At 49.0% G+C, this 25610-nt stretch overlaps 2 protein-coding genes across 3 annotated transcripts in view; both read left to right on the top strand.

The window, feature by feature from the left end:
- The window catches only part of EIF4EBP2 (eukaryotic translation initiation factor 4E binding protein 2), a 445368-nt gene that overhangs the window by 67967 nt on the left and 351791 nt on the right, over positions 1 to 25610 (top strand). The gene's annotated exons all lie outside the window — the stretch shown is intronic.
- MARF1 (meiosis regulator and mRNA stability factor 1) overlaps positions 1 to 25610 on the top strand; it is a 39264-nt gene that overhangs the window by 10349 nt on the left and 3305 nt on the right. The window contains exons 5-26 of one of the 2 annotated variants that reach the window (XM_049789080.1): positions 107 to 333; positions 2502 to 2619; positions 3446 to 3618; positions 5469 to 5894; positions 6160 to 6317; positions 6439 to 6597; positions 7864 to 8053; positions 8423 to 8601; positions 10098 to 10178; positions 11162 to 11398; positions 11529 to 11648; positions 12538 to 12713; positions 13749 to 13969; positions 14876 to 15018; positions 15405 to 15538; positions 18066 to 18268; positions 19550 to 19777; positions 20395 to 20625; positions 22157 to 22369; positions 22878 to 22938; positions 23017 to 23124; positions 23630 to 23794. In XM_049789080.1, coding sequence (XP_049645037.1) covers positions 107 to 333; positions 2502 to 2619; positions 3446 to 3618; positions 5469 to 5894; positions 6160 to 6317; positions 6439 to 6597; positions 7864 to 8053; positions 8423 to 8601; positions 10098 to 10178; positions 11162 to 11398; positions 11529 to 11648; positions 12538 to 12713; positions 13749 to 13969; positions 14876 to 15018; positions 15405 to 15538; positions 18066 to 18268; positions 19550 to 19777; positions 20395 to 20625; positions 22157 to 22369; positions 22878 to 22938; positions 23017 to 23124; positions 23630 to 23794 — 3951 coding nt within the window. Of the gene's footprint in view, positions 1 to 106; positions 334 to 2501; positions 2620 to 3445; positions 3619 to 5465; positions 5895 to 6159; positions 6318 to 6438; positions 6598 to 7863; positions 8054 to 8422; positions 8602 to 10097; positions 10179 to 11161; positions 11399 to 11528; positions 11649 to 12537; positions 12714 to 13748; positions 13970 to 14875; positions 15019 to 15404; positions 15539 to 18065; positions 18269 to 19549; positions 19778 to 20394; positions 20626 to 22156; positions 22370 to 22877; positions 22939 to 23016; positions 23125 to 23629; positions 23795 to 25610 lie in introns of both variants that reach the window. The other variant, XM_049789079.1, reaches the window with a different exon arrangement.

Below are 25610 nucleotides of genomic sequence, written 5' to 3'. Positions count from 1 at the left end.
TGACAGCTGGTGAGGTGGGTCCCTTGATGCCCAGCGTCCTTCTGTGGTTTTAATCACCTTTGCTTTTCACTGCTTGTAACTGAAAGCGTTTCCACTTTGCTCCTAGGATCACCGGAAGTGGCACTTGCTGGACAGGTGCTTGAAAACTTACCCCCCATTGGTGTTTTCTGGGACATTGAGAATTGCTCAGTTCCCTCTGGCCGCTCTGCCACAGCTGTTGTCCAGAGAATCCGCGAGAAGTTCTTTAAGGGCCACCGAGAAGCTGAGTTCATCTGTGTGTGTGACATCAGCAAAGAAAACAAAGAAGTGATTCAGGAACTGAACAATTGCCAGGTAGGGAAGAAAGGGCTTTGATCCATTATGCTCGAAAACGTGTTTTCCCCAGAATACGTATTTTGGGGGGAAAATAGGATTCTGGGTAAAGACACGTTTAATAAACATATCTGTGTTAAGTTTACAAGTAACAGAGTGATAAAATATTTCTGAAGTATTGATAATTTTTCTTAATTGAATCCCATGAAATTCAGAGTTAAACGTTGTCCATGTGGAGGGTTGGCACAGCAGTAGGACATTTGCCTTGCACATGGCTGACCTAGGACGGACCACAGTTTGATCCCTCGGCGTCCCATATGGTCCCCTAAGCCAGGAGCGATTTCTGAGCGCACAGACAGGAGTAACCCCTGAGTGTTACCAGGTGTGGCCCCAAAACCAAAAAAACAAAGAAGTTGTTCATGATTGAATCTCTCTCATCAGTGTTCTCACACTCACATTACTTTACCAGAGTTTGCTTCCCACCACCAATATCCCCAATTCCCCTCTCTTTCCCCCCTATCCTCCAGTATGCCCCTATGGCAGACTCTTGAATACTAGAGCAGTGGTGGGCAGCCTTTTTTTTTTCAACTGAGCCAAATCTCGCCAAAACCACAATTGAAATTTATTTTGAGAGCCACACAGGGCGTGCACTGACAGAGGCTAGGAGCAGAGTCCTGACTCCTGGAGCGGCCGCCCGGCACACAGAAGAGCCACATTAAAAAGTATAAAGAGGGGCCGGTGAGGTGGCGCTAGAGGTAAAGTGTCTGCCTTGCAAGCACTAGCCAAGGAAGGAACGCGGTTCGATCCCCTAGCGTCCCATATGGTCCCCCCAAGCAAGGGGCATTTTCTGAGCGCTTAGCTAGAAGTAACCCCTGAGCATCAAATGGGTGTGGCCTGAAAAACAAAAACAAAATAAAATAAAATAAAAAGTATGAAGAGCCGCATGTGGCTCACAAGCCACGCCTTACCGACCACTGTTAAAAGATATAATTATCTGACCTCCCAGCAAATGTTACTTCTATCAGTTTCACAGATAGTGGTTACATGTGATTATTTTCTCTGGCTTTCAAATCTAAGCAAGGTTCACTTAGTTTATTTGAAATTTACAAGTCAAACTGAGGTCCCTTGTAGTTATACCCCTTTTGATTTATCTGAACTGGTATTGGACACTTGCTAGACAAGTGCCTTAACCACCTGCACTGTCCTGGCCCCAGTTTTAACTCAGGCAAGTACTGTATTTTTTGTACCATAAGATGCACTTTTATCCCCCCCACCCCAGTGCGTCTTATGTAGTGAAAGCTGCCTAGAGCTGAAGTCTGATTGCAAAGAAGGGGAATATCAAAAAACTACGTTCATCTTATAGAGCAAAAATATTGTAATCCTCTTTGTATACATACTGCTGTCTTCAATGATATATTTCTATTCTTTACAAAAGTCAATTCTATTTATATTGCATGAAGTTGAAACATCTCTCAAAAATAAAACTTTTCTGGCTTTAAAGGTTGCTATTGATGGGCCTGAGTGATAGTACAGTGGGGAGGGTGCTTGCCTTGCATGCTGCCAACCTGGGTTCAATGCCTGGTACTACATATGACCCCCTAATCCCTGCCAGGAGTAATTCCTAAATGCAGAGTCAGGAAGAAGCCCTGAGCACTGTTGGGTATGGCCCTGAAACTCTCTCCTCCAAAATAATTATTGTTGTTGGTGTTTGTGATGGGCACAAACATTATTTAAATGTCCTTAAAGGCAAATACCTCTTCTCATCAATTCTCAGATCCCAAAAGCCAAGGGTGACAGACATATGATGTCACCAAATGCCCCAAATGCTGCCTAACTCAAAATCTCTGCCATCCCCAGATTATGGACAAAGGCCATTTTACAACTTCAGATTTCACTTTCTTTTTTTCTACCTATTTTTGGAAAAGTGAACAGATGAAGTACAAAAGCCACAAGTTCGAAATGAGAGCAGGGAATTTTGGACTCAGTTCACACCTATAGAGAACTAGTTTATAATGATTAAGATCTGGTTGCTGCCATTTTCAACCCATTCCCCAGTGGCAATAATGATAATGGGCATCTTTTTTCTTCTCCCCCTTTGGGACTGTCTGTTAAGATATGGGTGGAATGTGTAGTGCTTTTCTGTTGTGCTCCTCTCATGCACATTCATTCATTCTTGTAAATCAATGCAGGTGACTGTGGCTCACATCAATGCTACGGCTAAGAATGCAGCCGATGACAAGCTCCGTCAGAGTCTGCGAAGATTCGCGAACACTCACACTGCGCCAGCCACAGTGGTCCTTGTATCAAGTGAGTGCAGTAGTATCTGCTTATGTCAGTGGAGGTCACTGTGGGGATTCCAGGAACATGTGTGTGTGTGTTTAGTTTATTGGTGTTTATTTCTGCCCATTCACATCTCTGCTAAGGAGTTAAAAGCAATGAGAATCCCAAAAATACCTAAGTATTCATGTAGGTAAATTTACATAGTGATAGCATTGTCCATTTCAATCTTACTGTTACTCCTTTTTTAATAATATTGCTGATTTTTTAAATCAAAGATGAATTGTTTTTGTTTTTGTTTCTGGGTCACACCCAGTGGTGCTCGGGTTACAGATAGCTCTGGGCTCAGAAATTGCTCCTGGCTGGCTTGGGGACCATATTGGATGCTGGGATTTGAACCACCATCTATCCTGTGTTGGCTACATGTAAGGCAAATGCCCAATTGCTGTGCTGTATCTCTGGCCCAAGGATAAATAATTTTATAGGTTGAAACTTTACAAAACGTTTATATTGGTTCAATTTTTTTCTCCTGAAGTACCAGGGGCTTGGGGATTCTTCTTTTTTCATTTGTCATTTTTGTTGTTGTTGTTTTGCTTTGTCTTTGGGCCACGCCGGGTAATGCTCAGGTTACTCCTGGCTCTTTGCTCAAGAATTAGTCCTAGGGGATGGGGGGAAAAATAATTAGTCCTACTGATGCTTCGGGGGGAACCCTATGGGATTCTGGGAATTGAACCTTGATTGTCTTCTGTACTGTCACTCCAGCTCAGGTCACTTCCCCTCGGTGGGTGTCTCTCAAGGCCACTGTCTCTGTCCTATGTACCTAATGTTTAGGAGTGGGCTGTGCCTTTTATTTCAGCTGATGTCAATTTTGCATTGGAACTTAGTGACCTGAGACACAGACATGGTTTCCACATAATTTTGGTCCATAAGAACCAGGCCTCGGAAGCGCTGCTACACCATGCAAATGAGCTGATCCGGTTTGAGGAGTTCATTTCCGACTTGCCCCCCAGGTTACCGTTGAAAATGCCGGTGAGTGGATGGTTGCCTTCTTGCCATATTCCCGATTCCAGGCAATCCCTGGTCAAGGGCCCCTAAAGCTGAGGTGACCTAGTAAGAACCTTCTGTAAGTGCTAAACTCCTCCAACACCCCAATTCTGAACTCAAACCCAGAAATCTCTGGTTCTTCTTTTCCTGAAAGATGGCTAATTGAAACTGGGCATTTGCTCTGAGCACTTTAAAACGACATTTGAGGAAAGGGATGTTTAGATTTTTCTGCTAGCATCCAGCTAGGGGTGCTTCGTGCCAGGTGGCTCAAAGTCATTATTTCCCATACTTGAGTCATTATTCTAGTGATAGTGGATGACCATTATTGTGATGGTGGGGTTCATAGGAATGGGGCAATGAGACATTGACCTCTCCAGCTCCAATAGGACTCAGAGCGTGTCTCCAACAGAGAGTCCCATGGTCTCTGTCGAGCCCCTTTAGGGTTGGTTATTTCTCCCTCTGTGTGGCCAGTTCCATCAGTTGCTAGGAGGATGTGAGCACATTTTCCAGCAGAGCCAGCATTTCTGCTAGTTACAGGATTTGGATGTTTTTACAGCCCTGCTGTGTATATTTAGCTATGTGGAGCAACATGTGCTCAAAAGCTAAGCATGAGCTTTGCATGTGGGAAGGCCTAGGTTTACCATTGCACTGCATGATCCCCCAAAGAACTGCCAGGAGCCATCACAGAACACTGCTGGTTGTGACTCAAAGCCACCCTTTCTCATCCCAGAGGATTATGAGAGAGAGAGAGGTATCAAATTGGGGAATGCAGGAGAGTGGAGATTCCCCTAGTTTAAATGTAACTTTGCTTCATTACCTGAGAGTCACAGAGTGTCTTAGAAATGACCCCGCCCTGCCTCCCGTTAGCAGGGAGTCATCCGAGACCCTCAGATCCTCAAAGTGGCTCCCACTGAACCCTTTATGCTCTGTCCACATTCTTGCTCTGTCGCCTGTTCCTCAAACTCTGGACCAGGGGATTTGGGGTGGGGGTCCCAGAGGCTCATCTGGACTCAGGGTCGGCTTTATGCTCCCCTGCTCCCATTCACTTCTGTCACCTCCTTCCCAGCTCTTTGGCAGCAGCTGCATTTCTCTGGTGCTGCTGATCGACATTCACTTCTCTAACCCAGAGGCCATGCCTTCTACTAGAGTCTTTAGGGTTACCCATTTTGGAACTCCATATCCATATCCATTATAGTTTTAAAGGGGGAATATAGGGGCCGGAGCAATGGTACAGTGGGGAGGGCACTTGCCGTGTGCACATAGCTAACCCAGCATCTTATATAGTCCTCCGAGCTCACCAAACCCCTAAACCTGGTTCTTCAGAACATTATGTCTTGCAGACACATTCTCATTTACTAGAGTGCCTGTGGAACCCATGAGTGCCTTTCAAAGCGCTTTCGCCTCCCCTTACCTGCCTGTCACCACCTTACCTACCTATTGCAATGAGTTAATGGCAGTTTAACATTGAAAACTTAGTGACCTGAGGCCAGAGGGGATAGCACATAAGACAAAGTGTTTATTTACCTTACATCCAGCCAACCCGGGTTCCATCCCAGGCTTCCTATATCATACCCTGAGCCCACCAGGTATGATTCCAGAGTGCTGAGGCAGGAGTTAGCCCTGTGCATGGCCCTGTGGCACAAAACACTCACCTCCCCCTCAAAAAGAGAAAGTTAGCGACCTGAGCCACAAGCTTGGTTTCCACAACATTCTGCCCCCTCAGTGGCCGTGTGGACCCTGTGTGCAGGTATCTGGGCGCTGTACACGTATCCTTGGGTGCAGTTGTGGTACATGTCTGCATGCATTCGTGTGACACTTTCCCTCTGTGTCAGCAGTGCCACACCCTGCTCTATGTCTATAACCTCCCAGCAAACAAAGATGGCAAGAGCGTCAGCAATAGACTGCGTCGCCTGTCAGACAACTGCGGTGGCAAAGTGCTGAGCATCACTGGTTGCAGCGCTGTCCTCCGTTTCCTGACCCCAGAGAGTGCGGCGCGCGCCCAGAAGCGCATGGAGAACGAGGATGTCTTCGGGAACAGGATTGTAGTGTCCTTCACCCCCCAGCCCCGGGAGCTCTGTGACACCAGGAGCTCGGGCGCCATCGCTGACAAAGCCAAGTCACCTAAAAAGCTGAAGAATGCGAAACTGTGCCATGGCAAGGACATGGGTGAACTGGTGCCCGGTGCCAAGGCTGCATCAGGGAAAGGGGCATCTGCCAACCTGGGCTCGGTCAGCAAGAATCCTCACCTGAAAAGTTTACAGGTAACCTCCATCCCTCCCACCTCCCTGGATCCAGGCTCCCACAACTCTGGGCCCACCTGCCTGTCATGGCCCATCTCCTGCTACTTTCCTGTCCCTCCCTCCCTCCCTCCATCCCTCCTTCCTTTCCTTTCTTTATTCTTCTTCTGTCCCATCTATTTCCCTCGCTGTTCCTGTCCTGTATGTGTGTGTGTGTGTTCGTGTTCTAGGTGGGTCTGACTCATCTCGGGGACTCATGCGCCCCCACCACGGCCCCGTGTCTTCCCAGGAGCTGTGCCGCCTGGAGACAAAGATGGGCACGAGGAGCAGCGAGCACCTGTCGGGCCACATGAGACTGGCTGTTCCTGTGCACAGAAACACAGGCACCCCTATGGCCGTGTCAAAGCCCTCAGGGCTGCCAGACCCCGGCCATAAAGTCAACTCCAAGTAAGTCCCAGTGCTTGGGGCTCAGGGTTGCCCGATGCATGAGGAAGAGAGATCGACATTTCCTTTTTCTTTCCCTTTCCCTCTCATCCACACTCCTTTCTTCCCATTGGCTCCCTGTTAGAAAAGAGCAGCTCAGTGTCCAGAGTGCGGCCAGCTCCCCAGAGGAAAAGCAGGAACAGGAGGAGAGTCCGTTCCAAGTGAGCTTCCCATCTGCCTTCAGCAAGCTGATTGTGTCCCGGCAGGTGGGGCCTCTGCACACGCCACAGGCCTGGTCTGCTCGGTGAGTCCAGGTCTCGGGCTGACCAGGTGTTAGGATAGGATCTGGGGGGTGGGATGGTGGGGTACAATCTCACTTGGATCCTGGCACTACTGAGTACTGCCAGCGTGACCTTGGTGTGGTCCATAGGACCATAGAACCTACACAGTGTAGCCTTGGTCCCGAACTTACAGCTCTCTGGCCAGCTTGGTCAAGGGTTCCTGGAAATAATCCTGGAGCCCCTTTTCACCTTCTCAGCACTGTTTAGGGACCTCCCCCTTGTACCAAAAGAGCATAAAATGAGAGCTCAGGTTTGCTACACGATGTTGAAGCATCACAGAAACCTGTGGGGTCAGGAGAGACTCTCCAGTTTCAGGGCCTCCTGCCCCAGCCCCTCAGGAGTCCCCTGCTGACCCCAGTATTGCTGGTTCTCTTCGTGTCTTCATGGGAATCTCAGGTGCAAAGGTCAAAGAAAGGTCTGTTGGGAGGCCCTGCCCCATGACAGCTGCCATTCCCAGGTTCTTCCCTTATATTTCTTTGTTGCTTTTCTTTTTTTTTTTTTTTTCTTTTTTTTTTTTGGTTTTTGGGTCACACCTGGCAGTGCTCAGGGGTTATTCCTGGCTCCAGGCTCAGAAATTGCTCCTGGCAGGCACAGGGGACCATATGGGGCGCCGGGATTCGAACCGATGACCTCCTGCATGAAAGGCAAACGCCTTACCTCCATGCTATCTCTCCGGCCCCTGTTGCTTTTCTATATTGATGATGAGGCTCCAACATGTGTGTCTCAGCTTACCTTCTTTGTGGGGGTATGAAGAGAGGCAGTCTGCAGTGTGAGAGGCTCCGTAAGTGACTGTCAGGATCTCTGTAAGGAGATCCTCTTCCCACTTTCCCCAAAGTGTCCTAGTGGCTAGAAAGACGAGCTGGGAGGCCTTGTTACACCAGCTGCCGCTTTTAGTCTTGGCTCCAACTAGTTGGTGAAGACTCGTGGGGTGTGTTACCTTGACTTGTATGTAATGTCATATCTCAAAGCTCCTGTCACAGTTTTCTCTGGGGAGGGAGGTGCAAAGATGGGACTGTGGGGAGGGTATTTGCCTTGCATGGGGCGATCCAGGATCGATCCCCATCATCCTATATGGTCCCCTGAATCCACTAGGAGTATTCCTAAGAGCAGAGTCAAGAATTAGGTTTGAGTACTGCCTGGTATGCCCCCCCCCCCAAAACAAAACAAAACAAAACAAAACAAAACAGTAACAACTTCTCACAAAGAACCTGGCTGTGTATTTTATGCAGGAGTATGTCCCCAAACCTCTTGAACAGAGTATCCCCACTGGCCTTGAACATGGCAAACCCGAGTGGTGGCCTTGACTGCCCATACCCATTTATGAATGGGGCCGACATCCAGATCAGCAACCTGGACTACAGGCTGTCCCGGAAGGAGCTGCAGCAGCTTGTTCGCGAGGCCTTCTCCCATCACGGCAAGGTGCGTGCTTCTTGCTCACGCATGCTTTCTCTCACTCACTCACTCATCTCCCTTTCCTTTCCTTTTTCTCCCTCTCTTCCCTCTCTACCCTCTCCCTTTCTCCTCTTTTCTTTCTTCCGTGTCTCACCTCTCTCTCTCTCATTCTCTTTTACTCTCTCCTTTTTGTCCCTCTCATCATGCCTGAGCCCCAGGCTTTTGCAGTGTCTCATCAGTTCTGGCCCCAGGCCTGCCCTGAAGAGCACATGTGCTCGAGGCCACAGCAGCCTAACCTGAGCTCTGTCCTCCAAGATCTAGGGGTTCTAGGCAGTGGAAGCACCCCGAAACCTGGGTTCTCTCCGACTTGGTTGTGTTCGCTCCATGCCTTTGCAGGTGAAGGCTGTGGAGCTGAGCCCGCACACAGATTACCAGCTCAGGGCTGTGGTGCAGATGGAGAGTTTGCAGGAAGCCATCAGTGCTGTCAACAGCCTTCACAGATACAGAATCGGCAGCAAGAAGATCCTTGTCTCGCTGGCTACTGGGACTGCTAATAAATCACTCTCTTTACTGAGGTAAAGACAGAACGAAATACACACACATGACTTGAGCCAATTGTTTTTGGAAATAACTATATTGGCCCAAGAAATTTGGTGAAGGAATCAAAAAGATTTTTTTAAAATTCTTTTTTAACCTCTTATGATGATTCTGTAAGTTGTCGTGCTGACTTGGAACTGGTAGTTAGAAATAAGAGGGTTATTTTATTTTACTATATAGTTAGAAATAAGCAATGTGAAACTTTCCCTCTAGGTGAACCCCAGCCTATAAGCCTGAGTGGGCTCTCATGTTTGGGCCTAGGCACCGAAACATCAGGGAAAGTATCAGCAAGAATGTGCTTTCCACCATCCCATCACTGCTTCCTGTTTACTTAGGAGGCCTCAATGAAGGAAAAAAAAAACACAACTAAGGAATAAAGGGGTGATTTCTGGAGCTTTAGGTCAACTTCAGTTTTTTTTTTTTTCCTTTATTCTGAAGCCCCTGGCAATGCTCAGGGGTTTCTCATGGCTCTGTGCTCAGAGATGACTTCTTTTTTTTTTTTTTTTTTTTTTTGGGTTTTTGGGCCACACCGTTTGATGCTCAGGGGTTACCCCTGGCTAAACGCTCAGAAAATTGCCCGTGGCTTGGGGGGACCATATGGGATGCCGGGGGATCGAACCGCGGTCCTTCCTTGGCTAGTACTTGCAAGGCAGACACCTTACCTCTAGCGCCACCTCACCTGCCCCTCAGGGATGACTTCTGACAGGCTTGGAGGACCCTATGGGATGCCAGGGATCAAACCCATGTCTGCTACATGCAAGGCAAGTGTCCTCCCTGCTGTGTTATCACTCTAGCTCCAAAAGATGTCTGTTTGCTTCGACATTAATCATCAAAGTCCAGAGTGGTAGAAATTCTACCATCTGAGTCTGATGAAAAATCTCAGCATGTGACTTCACAGTTCCTAAAAATTCTTTAACTCTTTCTGAAAGACATTTTGATGCCAGAACCTGTTAAATATGTGGTAACACATTATATTCGTTTTATGAATGATTTATATTTTCTTTATTTTTCTTTATTTTTTTCTGCTGCCTTGGGGGATTGAACTCAGGGCTACACAAATGCAAGATAGATGTCCTGTGACTGAGCCACAGCCTTGGCCCTGAGATTTTCTTAAAATACAACTTGCCATTGCTAGAGAGAGTACAGGGGTTAAAGCACATGCCCGGTGTGACTGACCTTGATTCAATCCCTGGTACCTACTATGATCCCACAGCATTTCTAGGACTAAGCCCTGAGACTGCTGGGTGCAGTCCAAATCAAAATGAAAAAAACAAGCAGGGCAGGAGCAGTTGCACAGCAGGTAGGGCATTTGCCTTTTATGCAGCTGACCTGGGTTTGAAAGGTCCCCTTAGTGTTGCTAAGAATGACCTGAGAGCACCTCCAGTTGTGGCCCTAAAGACCAAAAAAACAAACAAATTCAACTTAAAAAGGCAGAAGTTGCCTGTGTGATAACGAATGCAACTTTGACCTGCAGTGCAGAAACAATGGCTATTCTCCAGGATGCTCCCGCCTGCTGTCTGCCTCTTTTCAAGTTTACAGATACATATGAAAAAAAGTAAGTTTGATCTTTTACCCCCCATCCCCTACCGATCTAGTCAGCATTGAATTCCATGCCTAAAACCATAAGAGACTTAGGTCTAGCTTGTTGAAAATGGGACAGGCACTGCTTTCTGATGGCAGCCTACACTTCCAGACTCTCCTGCTCAGCAATATGTATAGATTTGAATCCCCTGAGCTAGAGTCACTTCTCCCATTGACTCACTAATGTGTCATCGAGGGGACGCTTTTGAGTATCTTTTGGTGAGAAGCTCTGGTAGGCCTAGGACAGGCAATTTCTAGTGAAGCATGTGCAGCACAAGTAGACACCTGAAAGTCTTAGGGTGAAAGGCCAATGATGTCTTGGCAGCTTTAGAGATGGCAAACAACTGTGTGTGTGTGTGTGTGAGAGAGAGAGAGAGAGAGAGAGAGAGAGAGAGAGAGAGAGAGAGAGAGAGAGAGAGAGAGGGAGAGAGGAGGGAGGGAAGAGAAGAGAAGAGAGAGAAGAGAGAGAGAGGAGGGAGGGAAGAGAAGAGAAGAGAGAGACACACATACTTCCGTGTGGCAGTAATAGGCAAGAAAATGTGCTGGGGGGAGGTTGGAGTGGGGGGAACAGAGTTGGGAGCAACACCCTGTTGTGTGTGGCCACATAGGCCCTGCAGTCCTGATGGAGGTGGACACCACAGTGGTTTGCAGGAATCTGCCTGCAATGTTTGGGCTAGCATGAACAGGGTAGGGTGCAGTTCTGAGCAGTGGGCTTTGAGGTCCCAAAGTTTCCAGAGCCATCAGAGGACTCCACAGGATGTGAGGAGTTTTACGCAGCGGTCTATTGGTGTGTTTGTGCATGGGGGTGAAGTGGTCCAAGAGGCCCTGAGTTGGTAGACAAGCGAGTTTTAGTTTGACCAGGTTTGCTTTATGGCAGGAATCTTCTTTTCTGGACATCACAAAAGCCCCCTCTTCGTACCCTCAAATCACACCTCCTCCTTTGCTCTTGGCTCTCAGGTTTGGCCATAAGCTGAATGTGTCGGATCTGTACAAGTTGACAGACACGGTCGCCATCCGCGACCAAGGTGGTGGGCGGCTGGTGTGCCTCCTGCCCAGCAGTCAGGCCCGGCAAAGCCCTCTGGGCTCGTCCCAGTCGCATGACGGCTCCTCGGCCACTGGCAGCCCCATCATCTTCGAGGAGTCCGAGTACCATGAGCTCGTGTGCCGGCAGCACTGTGCCCACGCGGATTTCAGGTGGGCCCTCCTCCAGTGGCTGCCCAGATCATGTCTCTCCTTCTGTGGAATCCCAGGAGTCTGCCCTGCAGCTTCCTCTAGCCCCTCAGAAAGGCTGGCTGAGTGTTTTATCCTTTCTTTTTTCTTACAGTGAACACGAATTCGATCCTGACTCTTACAAGATTCCTTTTGTGATTCTCTCTCTGAAGATGTTCGCGCCCCAAGTGCACAGTCTGCTGCAGACACATGAGGGAATGGTGCCTTTATTAAGGTGAATGGGCTGGAGCTTCGGTGGTATGGAAGTGTTGCACCCCTCTTTGTAGGGTCTTCATGCTCTGCCCACCCTCTCTCACACCTTTAGAAGCAAGTCTATCAGGAAGCTTCATCTAGCCTTCCTAGCCCTGACGCTCAGGAGTGTATTATGTTTGATTTTAGTTGTTTTGTTTTGGGGCCACACCTGGCTGCAGGGTTACTCCTGGTTCTGCATTCAGGAATCACTCCTACCAGGCTCAGGGGACCATATGGGATGCCAGGAATCAACAGAAAAAGAGATGCTCTTCAGAAATGCTCATAGCCAAAAAGAAAAGAAAAGAAGTGCTTCTAGCCACCAACATATACACGTGCAAGCGCAGAAACACACACACCGACATACATGCATCTGAGCACACACATGCACACACACATCCCCTGACTTCAAACAACTGATTTGCCTTAAGACCAAGATCCATTGACACTGGTGAAAAACTGATTTGCTTCTCCCAAACCTTTTCAAAACATTCCTTTGGTTCTTGGGTCCCACCCAGCAGTGTTTGGGGCCACTCCTGGCTCTGTACTGGGAGCTTTGTTACTCCCAGTGATGCACAGGGAACTCAGGTGCCTGAACTCACACTGGTTTGTCTTATGCCAGGGAACTGCCTTCAGTGAAAATGTGTCTGGGAAACTCTGGGTCCCATTCCACATCTCTCTGCACCATGAATTAGGGCAACACCCCAATGTGATGGGGTTCACCATCACCCTGACCTTCACCTTCACTTCCACATCTAGACCTTGGTGGCACAGCACATCATTCCTGGCCCATGTCAGTAAAGGTGGGTGGGTGGGGCTCAGACGCTTGGTGGCTCCCTGCACGACTTTGACTCCCTGTTTCTTCCCCTCTCCAGCTTTCCCGATTGTTACGCCGCCGAGTTTGGTGAGCTTGAGCTGGTGCAGGAGAACCAGGGCGGTGTTCCCCTGGAGCACTTCATTACCTGTGTCCCTGGGGTGAACGTCGCCACTGCACAGAATGGTGTCAAAGTGGTGAGATGGATCCACAACAAACCCCCGGCCCCCAATACAGGTAGGGGGCAGGCGAGGCAGAAGCATGAATTTGTGCTCCTGGCTCTACTCAGAGATCATTCCTAGCACGGTTCAGGGGCATCCTATAGGATGCCAGGATGGAACCCAGATCGACCAGTGCAAGCCCTCCCCACTATCCTGTTGCTGTGGTCTGCATGATTTTTAAAAAAAAATTTTTTTTGGACACACCCGTTTGATGCTTAGGGGTTACTCCTGGCTAAGAGCTCAGAAATTGCCCCTGGCTTGGGGGGGACCATATGGGACGCCGGGGGATCGAACCACGGTCCTTCCTTGGCTAGCGCTTGCAAGGCAGACACCTCTAGCACCACCTCGCCAGCCCCCAATTTTTTTTTTTTTTTTTTTTTTGGTTTTTGGGTCACACCCGACAGCACTCAGGGGTTACTCCTGGCTCTATGCTAAGAAATCACCCCTGGCAGGCACAGGGGACCATATGGGATGCTGGGATTCGAATCACCATCCTTGAGCATGAAAGGCAAACGCCTTACCTCCATGCTATCTCTTCGGTCCCGGCCTGCATGATTTTTCAGAGCAACTCAAGCCCCTTGCATGTCACCTCTGACCTTTAAAATAAAAAAAATGCTCTTGAGCAATCAGTTTGGCAAGGCTAGACTTTGTGAGGATACCTACAGTTAGGCCCCATCTCTCCTCAACAATCTTAGTAGATTTGGAGTACATTTGGATCTGTTAATCAACAGTTCTGTCCCCGTCCTGTATTGGTGTTGATAACCTGTGGCACTCAGGAATTACTCCTGGCTCTACACTTAGGGATCACATTCCTGACTGGGATTAGGGAATCTTCTGGGATGCCAGGAATCGAACTCAGGTCGGCCTTGTGACAGATAAGCATCCTCCCTGCTGTACTATTGCACCGTCCCCCAAGCTGCAGTTGAGCCTGATGGGTTTGATCATGATGGAGCCCAGGCAAGAGGTGCCGGATCAACTCCCCCTCTTACCCTGGGGGAGCTATGCTCTGTCTGAGGCACTGTGTTGTGTCCTCTTTTCCCCGCACATACAGACCCTTGGCTTCTTCGATCAAAAAGTCCTGTGGGAAATCCGCAGCTGATCCAGTTCAGCAGGGAGGTGATTGACCTCCTGAAGAGCCAGCCTTGCTGCCTCACACCCATCAGTGGCTTCATCCCCTCCTACCACCACCACTTCGCCAAGCAGTGCCGGGTGTCCGACTACGGCTACTCCAAGTTGATCGATTTACTGGAGGCTATACCCCATGTACTGCAGGTGAGGTTTGCTGCTATGCTGGGTGGGGAGTCATCTTCCTCCGGACTCTGGCCACTGTGGCCCAAATTCTGAAGAAGTCAGCTCAGAGCACAATACTGTGGACAGACACCCATACCCACACATTCACTGATAGATACCTGCACAGACATACAGAGGCATGCAACAGACATATACAGATGCATACACACATTCATATAAACATATATAGACACATACAAACACACAACAGACACATACATATAACAGATACATAGACACACAGACATGCAGTCATACATGGATATATATACTCACACAGAGTATATGTATATACACAGACTTACAGACATTAACACCCACATGTGCGACTATGGCTCTGCATTTGAGGAAGGGCAGTCATCTCACATGAGGGGCTCCATGAGCTCAGGAGCGTCCAAACATTCCCCTCGTTGTTTCTGGGGTGCCACCTTTTACACTGAACAGAAAGCTGTTTTGCCTTCAGTTAATAGTGCCCCCCCCCCCCCATTAACTCAGTGTTAGTAGCTTTCTACTGGTGAAGTGCCCAACATGACAACCTGTAGAGACAGAGTTGGTTTCCTAGACTGAGGGTTTGCTGTGAGCCTGCAGGATAGGCAGTATGCTGATTCCTTTTGCATAGGCAGTGGCTCATTTTGGCCAGCCACTGTTATCTGAGGATGGCTGCTAACCCCACCAGGACTCAGGGCTCTCACTCAGGCCACACACATAGGAGTCCACACTCAGCTTCCTGAGTCTCAGCTTGGCCCCTAGACTGTCCCTGCGGGTCCACCCTGCATGTGCTCAGGGTGCAGCGTCTGTGACAGATGTTCTCTATGGGCAGAGAGGAGGCCTGGCTCCAGGCCCTGATGCAGGTCCCATGTGGGCTCTCATAGCTGCTTTGCCCTGCAGATCCTTGGGATGGGCTCCAGGCGTTTGCTGACCCTGACGCACAGGGCCCAGGTGAAGCGCTTCACTCAGGATTTACTCAAGCTTCTCAAATCCCAAGCCAGCAAACAAGTCATCGTGAGCGAGTTCTCTCAGGCTTACCACTGGTGAGTCACTGACCAGGGGTAAAAAAAAATTGGGTCTTTTTTGTTGTTGTTTGTTTGCAAGGTAGGGAGCACACCTGGGGGGTGCTCAGAGCTTACTCCTGGTTCTGCATTCAAAGATCATTTCTAGTGGGGCTCAGGAAACCATATGGGCTGCCAGGGATTGAATTTGAGTCAGTCATATGCAAGGAAAGCCAGTGCCTTACCCTCTAGTATGTTACTATCTCTACAGCCCTATATATTTCTTTTTTAAAACATTATTTTAAATAAAGCAGCAGCTTTTTCTCCACCCCAAGTCCCCAATTTGGGTGATAATTAACTTTTCTACTTGGCATTCTTGAGAAAGTGGAGTGTCTGGTTCTTGACCCGTGTCCCTGGATACCTTCTAGGTGTTTCTCCAAGGACTGGAATATCACAGAGTATGGGGTATGTGAACTGACAGACATCATCTCCGAGATCCCCGACACCACCATCTGCTTATCCCAGCAGGATAATGAAACCATGATTTGTATCCCCAAGAGAGGTATATGGCCTTGGGGAGACTGGTGATTCTGGGGTCCACCTGAGGCATGGTCACTCTCCTGCTCTCCCCTGTAGCCCTTGAAGTTGCTGTGGGCAGGGTCATGCACACTGCTCTGGGCTGTGCTGTGGCTCTCTGCCTCTCAGGGTGGCCTGAACCTCTTGTCAGAATTTTCTCGGACTCATTTGGGGCAGAAGGCATGGCCGGTCTATCTATCTGATGTTGCATGCTCAGTCTGTCCCTGTGATGTTGTGTGGCCAATTAGTCCTGGCATTGCCTTCAAAGTCCTTCGAAGACTGCTCAGAGTTAGCTCCGGGACTCCTACTGGCCTTTACTCTGTACCTCTGAGCTGCTTTGCCTTGAGTCGAAGAAAATGCAACTGACTGTTTCCTTGTTCCTTTGCCTTGAATCGAAGAAAATGTTTCCTTGTGCCTTTGTGTGTGTGTATGTGTGTGTGTATGATTGTTTCCTTGTGCCTTCGGCAGCACTCGGGTTATTCCTGGCTATACGCTCAGAAATCGCCTCTGGCAAGACACGGGACCATATGGGATGCCAGGATTCGAACCACCATCCTTCTGCATGGAAGGCAAATGCCTTACCTCCATGCTATCTCTTTGACCTCGCTTCTCTGTATTTTTATTAAACATTTTTCTTGGGGGGGGGGTCACACCCAGCAGTGCTCAGGGGTTACTACTGGCTCTATGCTCAGAAATTGCTCCTGGCAGGCCCAGGGGACCATATGGGATGCTGGAATTCAAACCAGTGTCCTTCTGCATGCAAGGCAAAAGCCCTACCTCCATGCTATCTCTCTAGCCCATTTTTATTAAACGTTTGATGTTGAAGACCTTCCTGGTAGCAATTTTGTTTTGTTTTGTTTTGGGGTCACACCCAGCAGCGCTCAGGGGTTACTCCTGGCATTATGCTTAGAAATCGCCCCTGGCAGGCACGGGGGACCATATGGGATGCTGGGATTCCAACCACTGTCCTTCTGCATGAAAGGCAAACGCCTTGCCTCCATGCTGTCTCTCCTTGGTAGCAATTTTTTTTTTTTTTTTTTTTTTTTTTTGGTTTTTGGGTCTCACCCGGCAGTTGCTCAGGAGTTACTCCTGGCTCCATGTTCAGAAGTTGCTCTTAGCAAGCACGGGGGACCATATGGGACGCCGGGATTCAAACCGATGACCTTCTGCATGAGAGGCAAATGCCTTACCTCCATGCTATCTCTCCGGCCCCCTTGGTAGCAATTTTAACTAGAGGTCAAAGATGGGTTGGTTTTTTTTTTTTTTTTGGCTTTTTTGGGGCCACACCCAGAGATGCTCAGGGATTACTCCTGGCTACGCAATTAGAAATTACTCCAGGGGCCGGGCGGTGGTGCTGGAGGTAAGGTGCCTGCCTTGCCTGCGCTAGCCTAGGACGGACCGGACCGCGGTTCGATCCCCCGGTGTCCCATATGGTCCCCCAAGAAGCCAGGAGCAATTTCTGAGCGCATAGCCAGGAGTAACCCCTGAGCGTCACAGGGTGTGGCCCAAAAACCAAAAAAAAAAAAGAAAAAAAAAAAAAGAAATTACTCCTGGCTTGGGGGACCATAGGGACACCAAGGATCGAACCAAGGTATATCATCCTGAATCTACCGCGTGCAAGGCAAATGCCCTACAGCTGTGCTATGCTCCAGCTTGGAGGTCAAAGGTTTTTATAAAAATGACAATTACAGGGCTGGAGCAGTGGCGCAAGTGGTAAGGCATCTGCCTTGCACATGTTAGCCTAGGATGGACCGCTGTCCCATTTGGTCCACCAAGCCAGGAGCGATTTCTGAGCACATAACTGGGAGTAACCTCTGAGCATCATTAGCTGTGGCCCAAAAACAAACAAATGACAATTGCATATTCAAAAGTGAGATATTATAAAAGTGATTTCTTTTTTCTTTTTATCTATTTGTTTGATTATGGTCTTCAGGCTACAACTGGCATTACTTAGGAGTTATTCCTGGCTCATTGCTTAGGAATCACTCCTAGTGGGCTCAGGACCATATGGGATGCTGGGGATTGAACCCAGGTCAGCCTCATGCAAGGTAAACACCTTCTCCACTGTCTTCTCATTCTAGCCCTATTATAGAAGTAATGTTTAGGGGCCAAAGTGATAGCACAGAGGTAGGGTGTTTGCGTTGCATGTGGCTGGTCTGGGATGGAGGTGAGTTCAATCTCTAACATCCCATATTGTCCCCCAAGCCTGCCAGGAGTGATCCCTGAGCGCCACTGGGGGTGGCACAAAAAGCAAATTAAAACAAAAAAGTAATTTCTAAAGGATTTTCTCAGTACAGCTTGCAGAGTACAAATTCTGTGTGTCAGGATTGTGATGCAGAGGGTATGAAGCTTGGGACACCAGCCTAGGGGAGCTGTTGCAATGAAATGATATGAGAGAAAATAAATGATTGTGTGCCTGGCCCTTGTAAGCCAAACGTGGGCCTGCCTACAGTTGTAGCATGCAACACAGGCAGGGAGAGAAGAAAGCAGCTGAAGTCTTTGTTGCCTCCTAGAGCGTACTCAGGAGGAGATTGAGAGGACAAAGCAGTTCTCCAAGGATGTGGTGGACCTGCTGAGGCACCAGCCACATTTCCGGATGCCCTTCAACAAATTCATCCCCTCCTACCACCACCACTTTGGCCGCCAGTGCAAACTCGCCTATTACGGCTTCACAAAACTCCTGGAACTCTTTGAAGCCATACCTGATATTTTACAAGTAAGAGAAGGAGTTTTGTCTCTCCAAATAATCTGGGGGGAGCTTGGGGCTGGTGGTTCTAGCTTCAGAAACTTAACTTTCAAAGCAAGGCTTGTTTTTCTGGGAAATGGAAAATAATGAGAAAATTAAAATTGGAAATAGTTCTGATTAGACAAGCTATGATTATTGGCCCATTAGTATTTTAGATATTTCCCTTCTTTGGCAAGAATTACATGTTATTTCTTTAAACAAGTTTTAAGGTAGTAAATGAAGACAAATAAGATTTCTGTTGACTTAGTTAACACTATTTTCCTTTTTTTATTTTTGGTTTTGGGGTCACACCCGGCAGTGCTCAGGGGCTACTCCTGGCTCTACACTCAGAAATTGCAGAAAACGCAGGCTCAGGGGACCATATGGGATGCCGGGATTCAAACCGCCATCCTTCTGCATGCCAGGCAAACACCTTACCTCCGTGCTATCTCTCTGGCCCCTAACAGCACTATTTTCTTTTTTTCTTTTTTGTTTTGTTTTTGTTTTTGGGTCATATCCAGCAGCGCTCAGGGGCTGCTACTCCTGGGTCTACAATTAGAAATCACCCCCGGCAGGTTTGGTGGACCATATGGGATACTGGGATTCAAACCACCGTCCTTCTGCATGCAAGGCAAACACCTTGCACTATTTTCACCCCTACATATTAATTTTTTTGTTGTTTTGGGGCCACACTCAGCGGCACTCAGGTTATTCCTGGCTCTGCACTCTGAAATCACTCCTGACAGACTTGGGGGACCATATGGAATGCTGGGGATTGAACATGGGTCAGCTGCATGCAAGGCAAATACCGTGTTTGTGCTACCCACTGTGCTATTGCTCTGGCCCCCTTACATACAAATTTATTTTAATTTTTGTTTTTCTAACTCCTAGCAGGGCTCAGATAACAACTATATGTGGTGTTCAGGTTTGAGTTCAGGTTGTCTGGATGTAAGGCAAAACGCCTTACCATTGTGCTATCTCTCTAACCTCCGGATTAACCATTTTTAGATGTATTTGGCTCAGTTGTGTTATATTCACATAGTTACGCAACCAGTTTCCATAACTTTGTTTTCACTGGAGATGAACCCATGGCCCTATGCTTGGCAAGACTCTGCTCTTAGCTCAGAGCCACATTTCCAGTCCCAGGACCTTTTAACCCTTGCTGAACACACCTGGTTGCCAGCTGCCTGCTTTTGCTGCCGCTTCATTCCACAAACAGCCTTAGCTGTTCTGTTTTCCCTCTTTTCTCCACTCTCTGATGTGTCTCCCAAGGTGCTGGAGTGTGGAGAAGAGAAAATCCTGGCCCTGACTGAGGTAGAGCGCTTTAAAGCTCTGGCCGCCCAGTTTGTCAAACTCCTTCGCTCACAGAAAGACAATTGCCTGATGATGACAGATCTACTCACAGAATACACCAAGACTTTTGGCTACACCTTCCGCCTGCAGGACTATGACGTCAGCTCTCTCTCAGCACTAATGCAGAAGCTGTGCCATGTTGTAAAGGTAAGTGGGATCTCCCTCTCCCACAAGACATTCCCACATACCCCATGGACTGGCATGCCCAGTGGACGTCGAATAAACCCAGCCCCTGGCATTCAGTTTGGTCCTCCAAGATAGCCAGGAGTGATTTCAGAAGTAGAGCCAGCAGTAACCCCTAAGTGGCACCAAGTATGGCCTAAAAAAAAAAGATTAATGTTTCTCCTGCCCATCTCATCCCCAAAGTGAAGGGTATGAGAGGTGACTTGACTGAAAATAGGGAAAGTTGGGATATTCTCCCCCCCCCCCCCCCAATTTTTGGGCCAAACCCAGCGATACTCAGTTTTACTCCTGACTCTTCATTTAGGAATCATTCCTGGTGGGCTCAGCGGACCCATAAGGGATGCTGGAAATTGAATCCGAGTTGGCAGTATGCAGAGGCACCCTCTCCACTATCCTATAGCTCCAGTCTCTTTTCCCTTCTGTTTTTATTAAGCTACCCTGGGTGGTATGTTCATGCTTATGCCTTTCCAGCACCTTTCTCAGACCATTATTTTCCTCTACCTATGTCTCTGGAACCCTCCTCCTTACTACACAATTCAGCTCAGCTTAGCTCCTGAGACCTGTTTTCCACATTTCTCCAGGTTGCAGACATGGAATCGGGGAAGCAGATCCAGCTCATTAACCGAAAGTCACTGCGCTCACTCACAGCGCAGCTGCTGGTCCTGCTGATGTCGTGGGAAGGCAATGCCTTGATGCCGGTGGAAGCACTGCAGAGGCACTACGAGGCAGCTCACAGTGCCCCCCTGAATCCCAGCGAGTATGGCTTCCTGACTCTGGCCGAGCTGCTGCGGAGCCTGCCTTACCAGGTGGAGGTGGGTCAGGCTGAAAACCATACCCTCCCTAGCTCAGTTCCGATCTATCCCTGGTCCTTGAACTACAACCCCATTCTGTGATGTCACTGCATAAGCATGTTTTGGGTCAGAGAGAATATAGGGGGGAGGGTGCTTGTCATGCACATGGCCAGTCTGGGTCCTATATCAGCATCACATAGGTTCTCCTGAGCCTGCAAATGCCCTATCAGGGGTCTCAAACTAAATTTACCTGGGGGCCGCAGGAAGCAAAGTCGGGGTGATCCTTGAGTGCAAAGTCAGTAGTAAGCCTTGAACATTGGGGGATGTGACCCAAACAACTAAAACAAAGCAAAACAAAAAAGATACCTCTAGGGCAGGGCCACAAAATGTATGGAGGGCCGTTTTCGGCCCACGGGTCGTGAGTTTGAGACCCCTGCCCTACCTACTGTGCTAATCGCTCCGATGCCTGGCCCCTCAATGACTAAATATTTTAAAGATACAGACAGGCACCAGAGCAATAGCATAGCAGGTAGGTATTTGCCTTTTACGTGGCCAACTTGGGTTCAATTCCTAGCATCCCATATAGTTCCCTGAGCCTGCCAGGAGTGATTTCTGACTACAGAGCCAGGAGTAACCCAAGGGCCTTTAGTGTGTCCCAAAACAACAACAGCAACAATAACAAAAGGATACAGACAGAATTTCTGTCCTCAATAATATTTAGTTCAGTTCCTAAGAACCCCAGTGGAACCTGCTCCAGTCTTGAATGTCAGGCAGTACTGATGATCTGGTCATTCTTTGTCCCCCAACACCCTCTCTTTGCCTGCCGTGGCTCATCCAATGTTTGCCTCTCTTACAAGAGAGCCTGAACAGTCTGTTTGCATAGACTGTTGAATTGCCGCCCAGCTTCTGTTTTCCTTACTAATATCAAATGCAGCTTTTTCTAAAGGCTCCTAATTGTCTGCTAGCACTGGATCTGGGCAGTTTAGTGGATGCTCTGACACAAAAGGGTAGTTCAAGTCGGGAGGCCTATCAGCGCCAATGAAAGACCTGAGATTGCTGGAAAAGGAGCTCACTTCATCTGCTTGGGGTTGAGAGCCCCTTCTCTTGCTCTGCTTGTTGCTTCTCTAATTGCCACAGAGCCCATCATGGTCTTTATCACTGGAAGGAGTTTGAGAGATGTTCAGTGGCCCCCATGGTGATATTAGTTTTGGCCACAGGGACATTCCCCCCTCCTGGACCAATTTCTCTATCTCCTGCTGGAGGGGAACTCGGAGTTTGCTTCCCTCAGGTGCCCTGTTACACTTGTTGATACCAGCCTCAACTTCCCTTTGTTGGGAGAGGAGCCTTGAGTAGGAGGGTCCAGTCTGGTCTACTCCTGGTTATGGCTCATTTTCAGATGGTCTTTAGGGTCTTTAGGCATGCCAGGTGCTCTGGAAGCTTCTAAGGCTGTGTGTTCTGTGTGTCTATGTCTATGTCTGTGTATGTTATCTGTGTATGTGTGTGTGTCAATGTCTATGTTTCTGTCTCTGTGTCTGTGTTTTCTCTCGGGCAGGTATTCACCAATGATCAGACAGAAGAATGTGTGAGGCTGACGAGCCTGTACATGTTTGCCAAGAAGGTGCGCGCTCTCCTGCACACCTACCACTACCAGCAGCTCTTCCTGCACGAGTTCTCTGTAGCCTACAACAAATATGCAGGCGAGACTTTGCAGCCTCAGGCCTATGGCTATGGCAGCGTGGAGGAGCTCCTGAGCGCCATCCCGCAGGTGAGAGAAGGGTTTGAGGGCCGGGGTCCATTGCCTTCCCAGACAGTGGCAGTATGTGCCATAATTATGATGAGACATCAGGTGGAAGCCTTTAGGGTCCTCGGAGTGGGTCAGCACCTGACATGGATAACAGGCACTTGCTGGCCATGGCTTTGCTGCCCCTTGTTCACCCTGGAGCCAGCCCTACCCCCTGCTCTCCTCTTCTGTTCTCTCTGGCTACATCAGCCAACCACTATTTGAGGGGACAACTATAAGGGACATTTTCAGGGGGCCCAAGAGATAGCACAGGGATTAAGGCACTTGCCTTGCACACAGCTCATGCTGTTTCTATCTCTAGCACCATGCTCTGCACCCTGAGCACTGCTGGGTGTAGCCCTAACAAATCCCCTCCCCAAAATAAACACAGATATAGTATTTTCAGGGAAAAAGTATGATAGGTCCCTCTTCCCTGAGCCACAGGCCTTGTCCCCCCTTTGTTCTGCTGCTTAACCAGAGGTATCTATTTCAGGTAGTGTGGATCAAAGGACACGGTCACAAGAGAATTGTGGTGTTGAAAAATGACATGAAAAGTAAGTCAGACCTGTCCAATCTGGGCATCCCCCACACTCACACTGTGCTCCATCCATATGGTGCTCTTTTTCTGCCAGGTCGGCTCAGCTCTCTGGGCCTTTCCTCCTCTGACCCCGAAAGCAAACCTTCGGCCACCCAGCAAATCCTGGAGATGCCTGAGTTCCAGATCGCAGTGGGAAGTCGCAGTAAGTGGGAAGCCACAGAGTCCAGCTCACATGGGTCTAAGGAAGTGGAGGTGGGTTTATTTTGACATGAGGGGAGAGACTTGGCAGTCCAGCATAGGGCTGTGGATGAATGTCCTTCCCTGGGCTCTGTCTTGCGCTTTGTATGGGAGAAGGTGTAGCCCACGGTGATGTGGCTCTACACCTTGGCCTGAGCCCAGTGTCATCCTGCTGTCCACATAGAGCAGAACAATCTTGAGGCTCTGAATAGGAGAAGGGGGTGCTCAAAGCTTCTGCAGGGTTCTTTGCTCTCTCTGAGACACACACATATATACAAGAAGGGGAGTGTGTGTGCGCGCATACACACACACACGTTGTTCCTTTATGGCCTGCAGGGCCCCATTTCAGAGCACAGATCAGGAACTGGTGGTGGTATGGTATGTGTATGTGCCTGTGGCATGTTGCACACATAGGCACCCCTAACTCCCTATGTCTGAGCCCATCGGGCACCCCCCTATATCCCCTGCAGGACCCCCAGAGCCCCCGCTGCTCCACCTGAGCGCCAGTTCCCCCGTGGACCTGCTGTGCGCACCCGTACCTACGAGCCTGCCGTCTCCACAGCTGACGCCTGATCCTGTCACTCTCCCACCCACTGACCTCATCCAGTTTGAGGAGCACCCGCAGAAGCCTTTGGGTAGGGTGCTCTGTACTATGCATGTGTCTGGGGGAGACAGGTCTTCTGGGAGTAGTGATAGTCAAACCTGAAAGCTGAGGAGGGACTTGGTGTGGATTGCGTCAGACCTTTCTCCAGCAGGGTTTGTGTGGAGTTGGGGGACTCCCTGGGCGCCTCCAGCACCTGGTCTGGTCCTGAGGTGACTCCAGAGATTCCAAGGAAAGGTTAGGGAGTTGTCTGTGTCTTGAACCCAGCATGGAGCATGGATTCCTGGATAGGTGGCCTCAGCCCTGTTGCATCCTCCTATGTCCTGCAGGGGGAAGCAGGGGGTAGAGCTGGGTGCTGTAGGCCTGACTGGGAGGGTCAAGAATTGGCTCTGCTAGTGTGTGTATGTGTGTGTGGGGGTGTCTTCCCTATGTTATTCTAGCCACTGCCTAGAGCCCTGGGCACAGAGCACAGGGTTGATGAAAGTCTCACAGCTCCAGGCAATCTGCTGCCCTTGTGAGACATGGGGAGATTCTTTATCTGGGTAGCAGGAGAAGGAATACCTACCCCTGCCACCAGAGGTTCAGCCATGGGAAATGGACGTTCATGGTTGTGTGACCTTGGCTCGGCTAGGATTCTATGGCCGTGTGCCCATGTATTGTGGGGCTCTAGGCTGCTTCGACCTGAGCCCAATTCTGTCTTCACCCTCCCCAGTGTGCCCAGTGAGAAGGAACAGTCTAGAAGCATGGCAAGAGCCTAGGACACTCAGCTCCTAGGCTGACATAGCCTTGACACTGCCAAGCCAAGTGCCCCCTAGCAGCGCCAGGCCACAGGGTCTTGGGGTACTCACTCCTGGCCTTGTGGTCATCCTTCACTCCCTGTCAGAGAGGATGAAGGGGCAGAGACCCTGGTCCCGCAATGGAAACCAGAGCTGGCTTCTGGGGTATCCGGGCTGCAGCTGAGCAAACTAGATGGCTAGGACCTTTTGGGAGTTGGAGAGATAGCATGGAGGTAATGCATTTGCCTTTCATGCGGAAGGATGGTGGTTCAAATCCCAGCATCCCATATGGTCCCCCGAGCCTGCCAGGGGGTGATTTCTGAGCATAGAGCCAGGAGTAACCCCTGAGTGCTGCTGGGTGTGACCCAAAAACCAAAAAAAAAAAAAAAAAAAGTTATTTGAGATGGGAACAGACTCTATCACCAGCATGCTGCCTATTTTTTTTAATTATTATTATTATCATTTTTTCATGAGATGCAGTTATTCCTGATTGGGTTTTAATATTCCAGCACCCTTCCCTCCACCAGTGTCCCTAGTTTCCTCCTCATCCTGCCTCTACGGCAGACACTTTTCCTTGTCTTTTTTGGGGTGGGTTGGGTTTTTGGGCCATACCCAGTGGCATTTGAGATTTTCCTGTCTGCACTCAGAAATCACTCCTGGCAGGCACAGGGGACCATATGGGATTCCGGGGATTGAAACCAGGTCAGTCCCAGTCAGTCATGTGCAGGGCAAATGCCCTACCCAAGGAAATGCCTGGTGTTATCACTCCGTCCCCACCCACCTTTGTTAATATTTTTTTTCTCTGAAGCACTGTGGTCTTTGCAATATCTGTTACCAAAGGGGTATTATGCCTATCACATTCTCTCCTTGCAGCACCCACTTCTTGTCCAGGGTGATCATTCCCAACTTTCATTGTCAGAGTCGCCCCTTCTTTGCCCTAACCCTCTTTAAAAATTTTAGTTTTAAATATAAAAAATAAAGTCTAATGTCCACGTGTCTGGATGAGGCCTTCCTCAGCATGGTGCCTCTAGGGCCTAGGCCCTTTGGTGATGGGTCTGAAGATGCAGGGTAGTA

Source organism: Suncus etruscus, chromosome 15, assembly GCF_024139225.1.
Source record: "Suncus etruscus isolate mSunEtr1 chromosome 15, mSunEtr1.pri.cur, whole genome shotgun sequence".
Lineage (NCBI taxonomy): Eukaryota > Metazoa > Chordata > Mammalia > Eulipotyphla > Soricidae > Suncus > Suncus etruscus.
The sequence above is the reverse complement of the archived record's forward strand: the minus strand, read 5'-3'. Positions and strand labels throughout refer to the sequence as shown.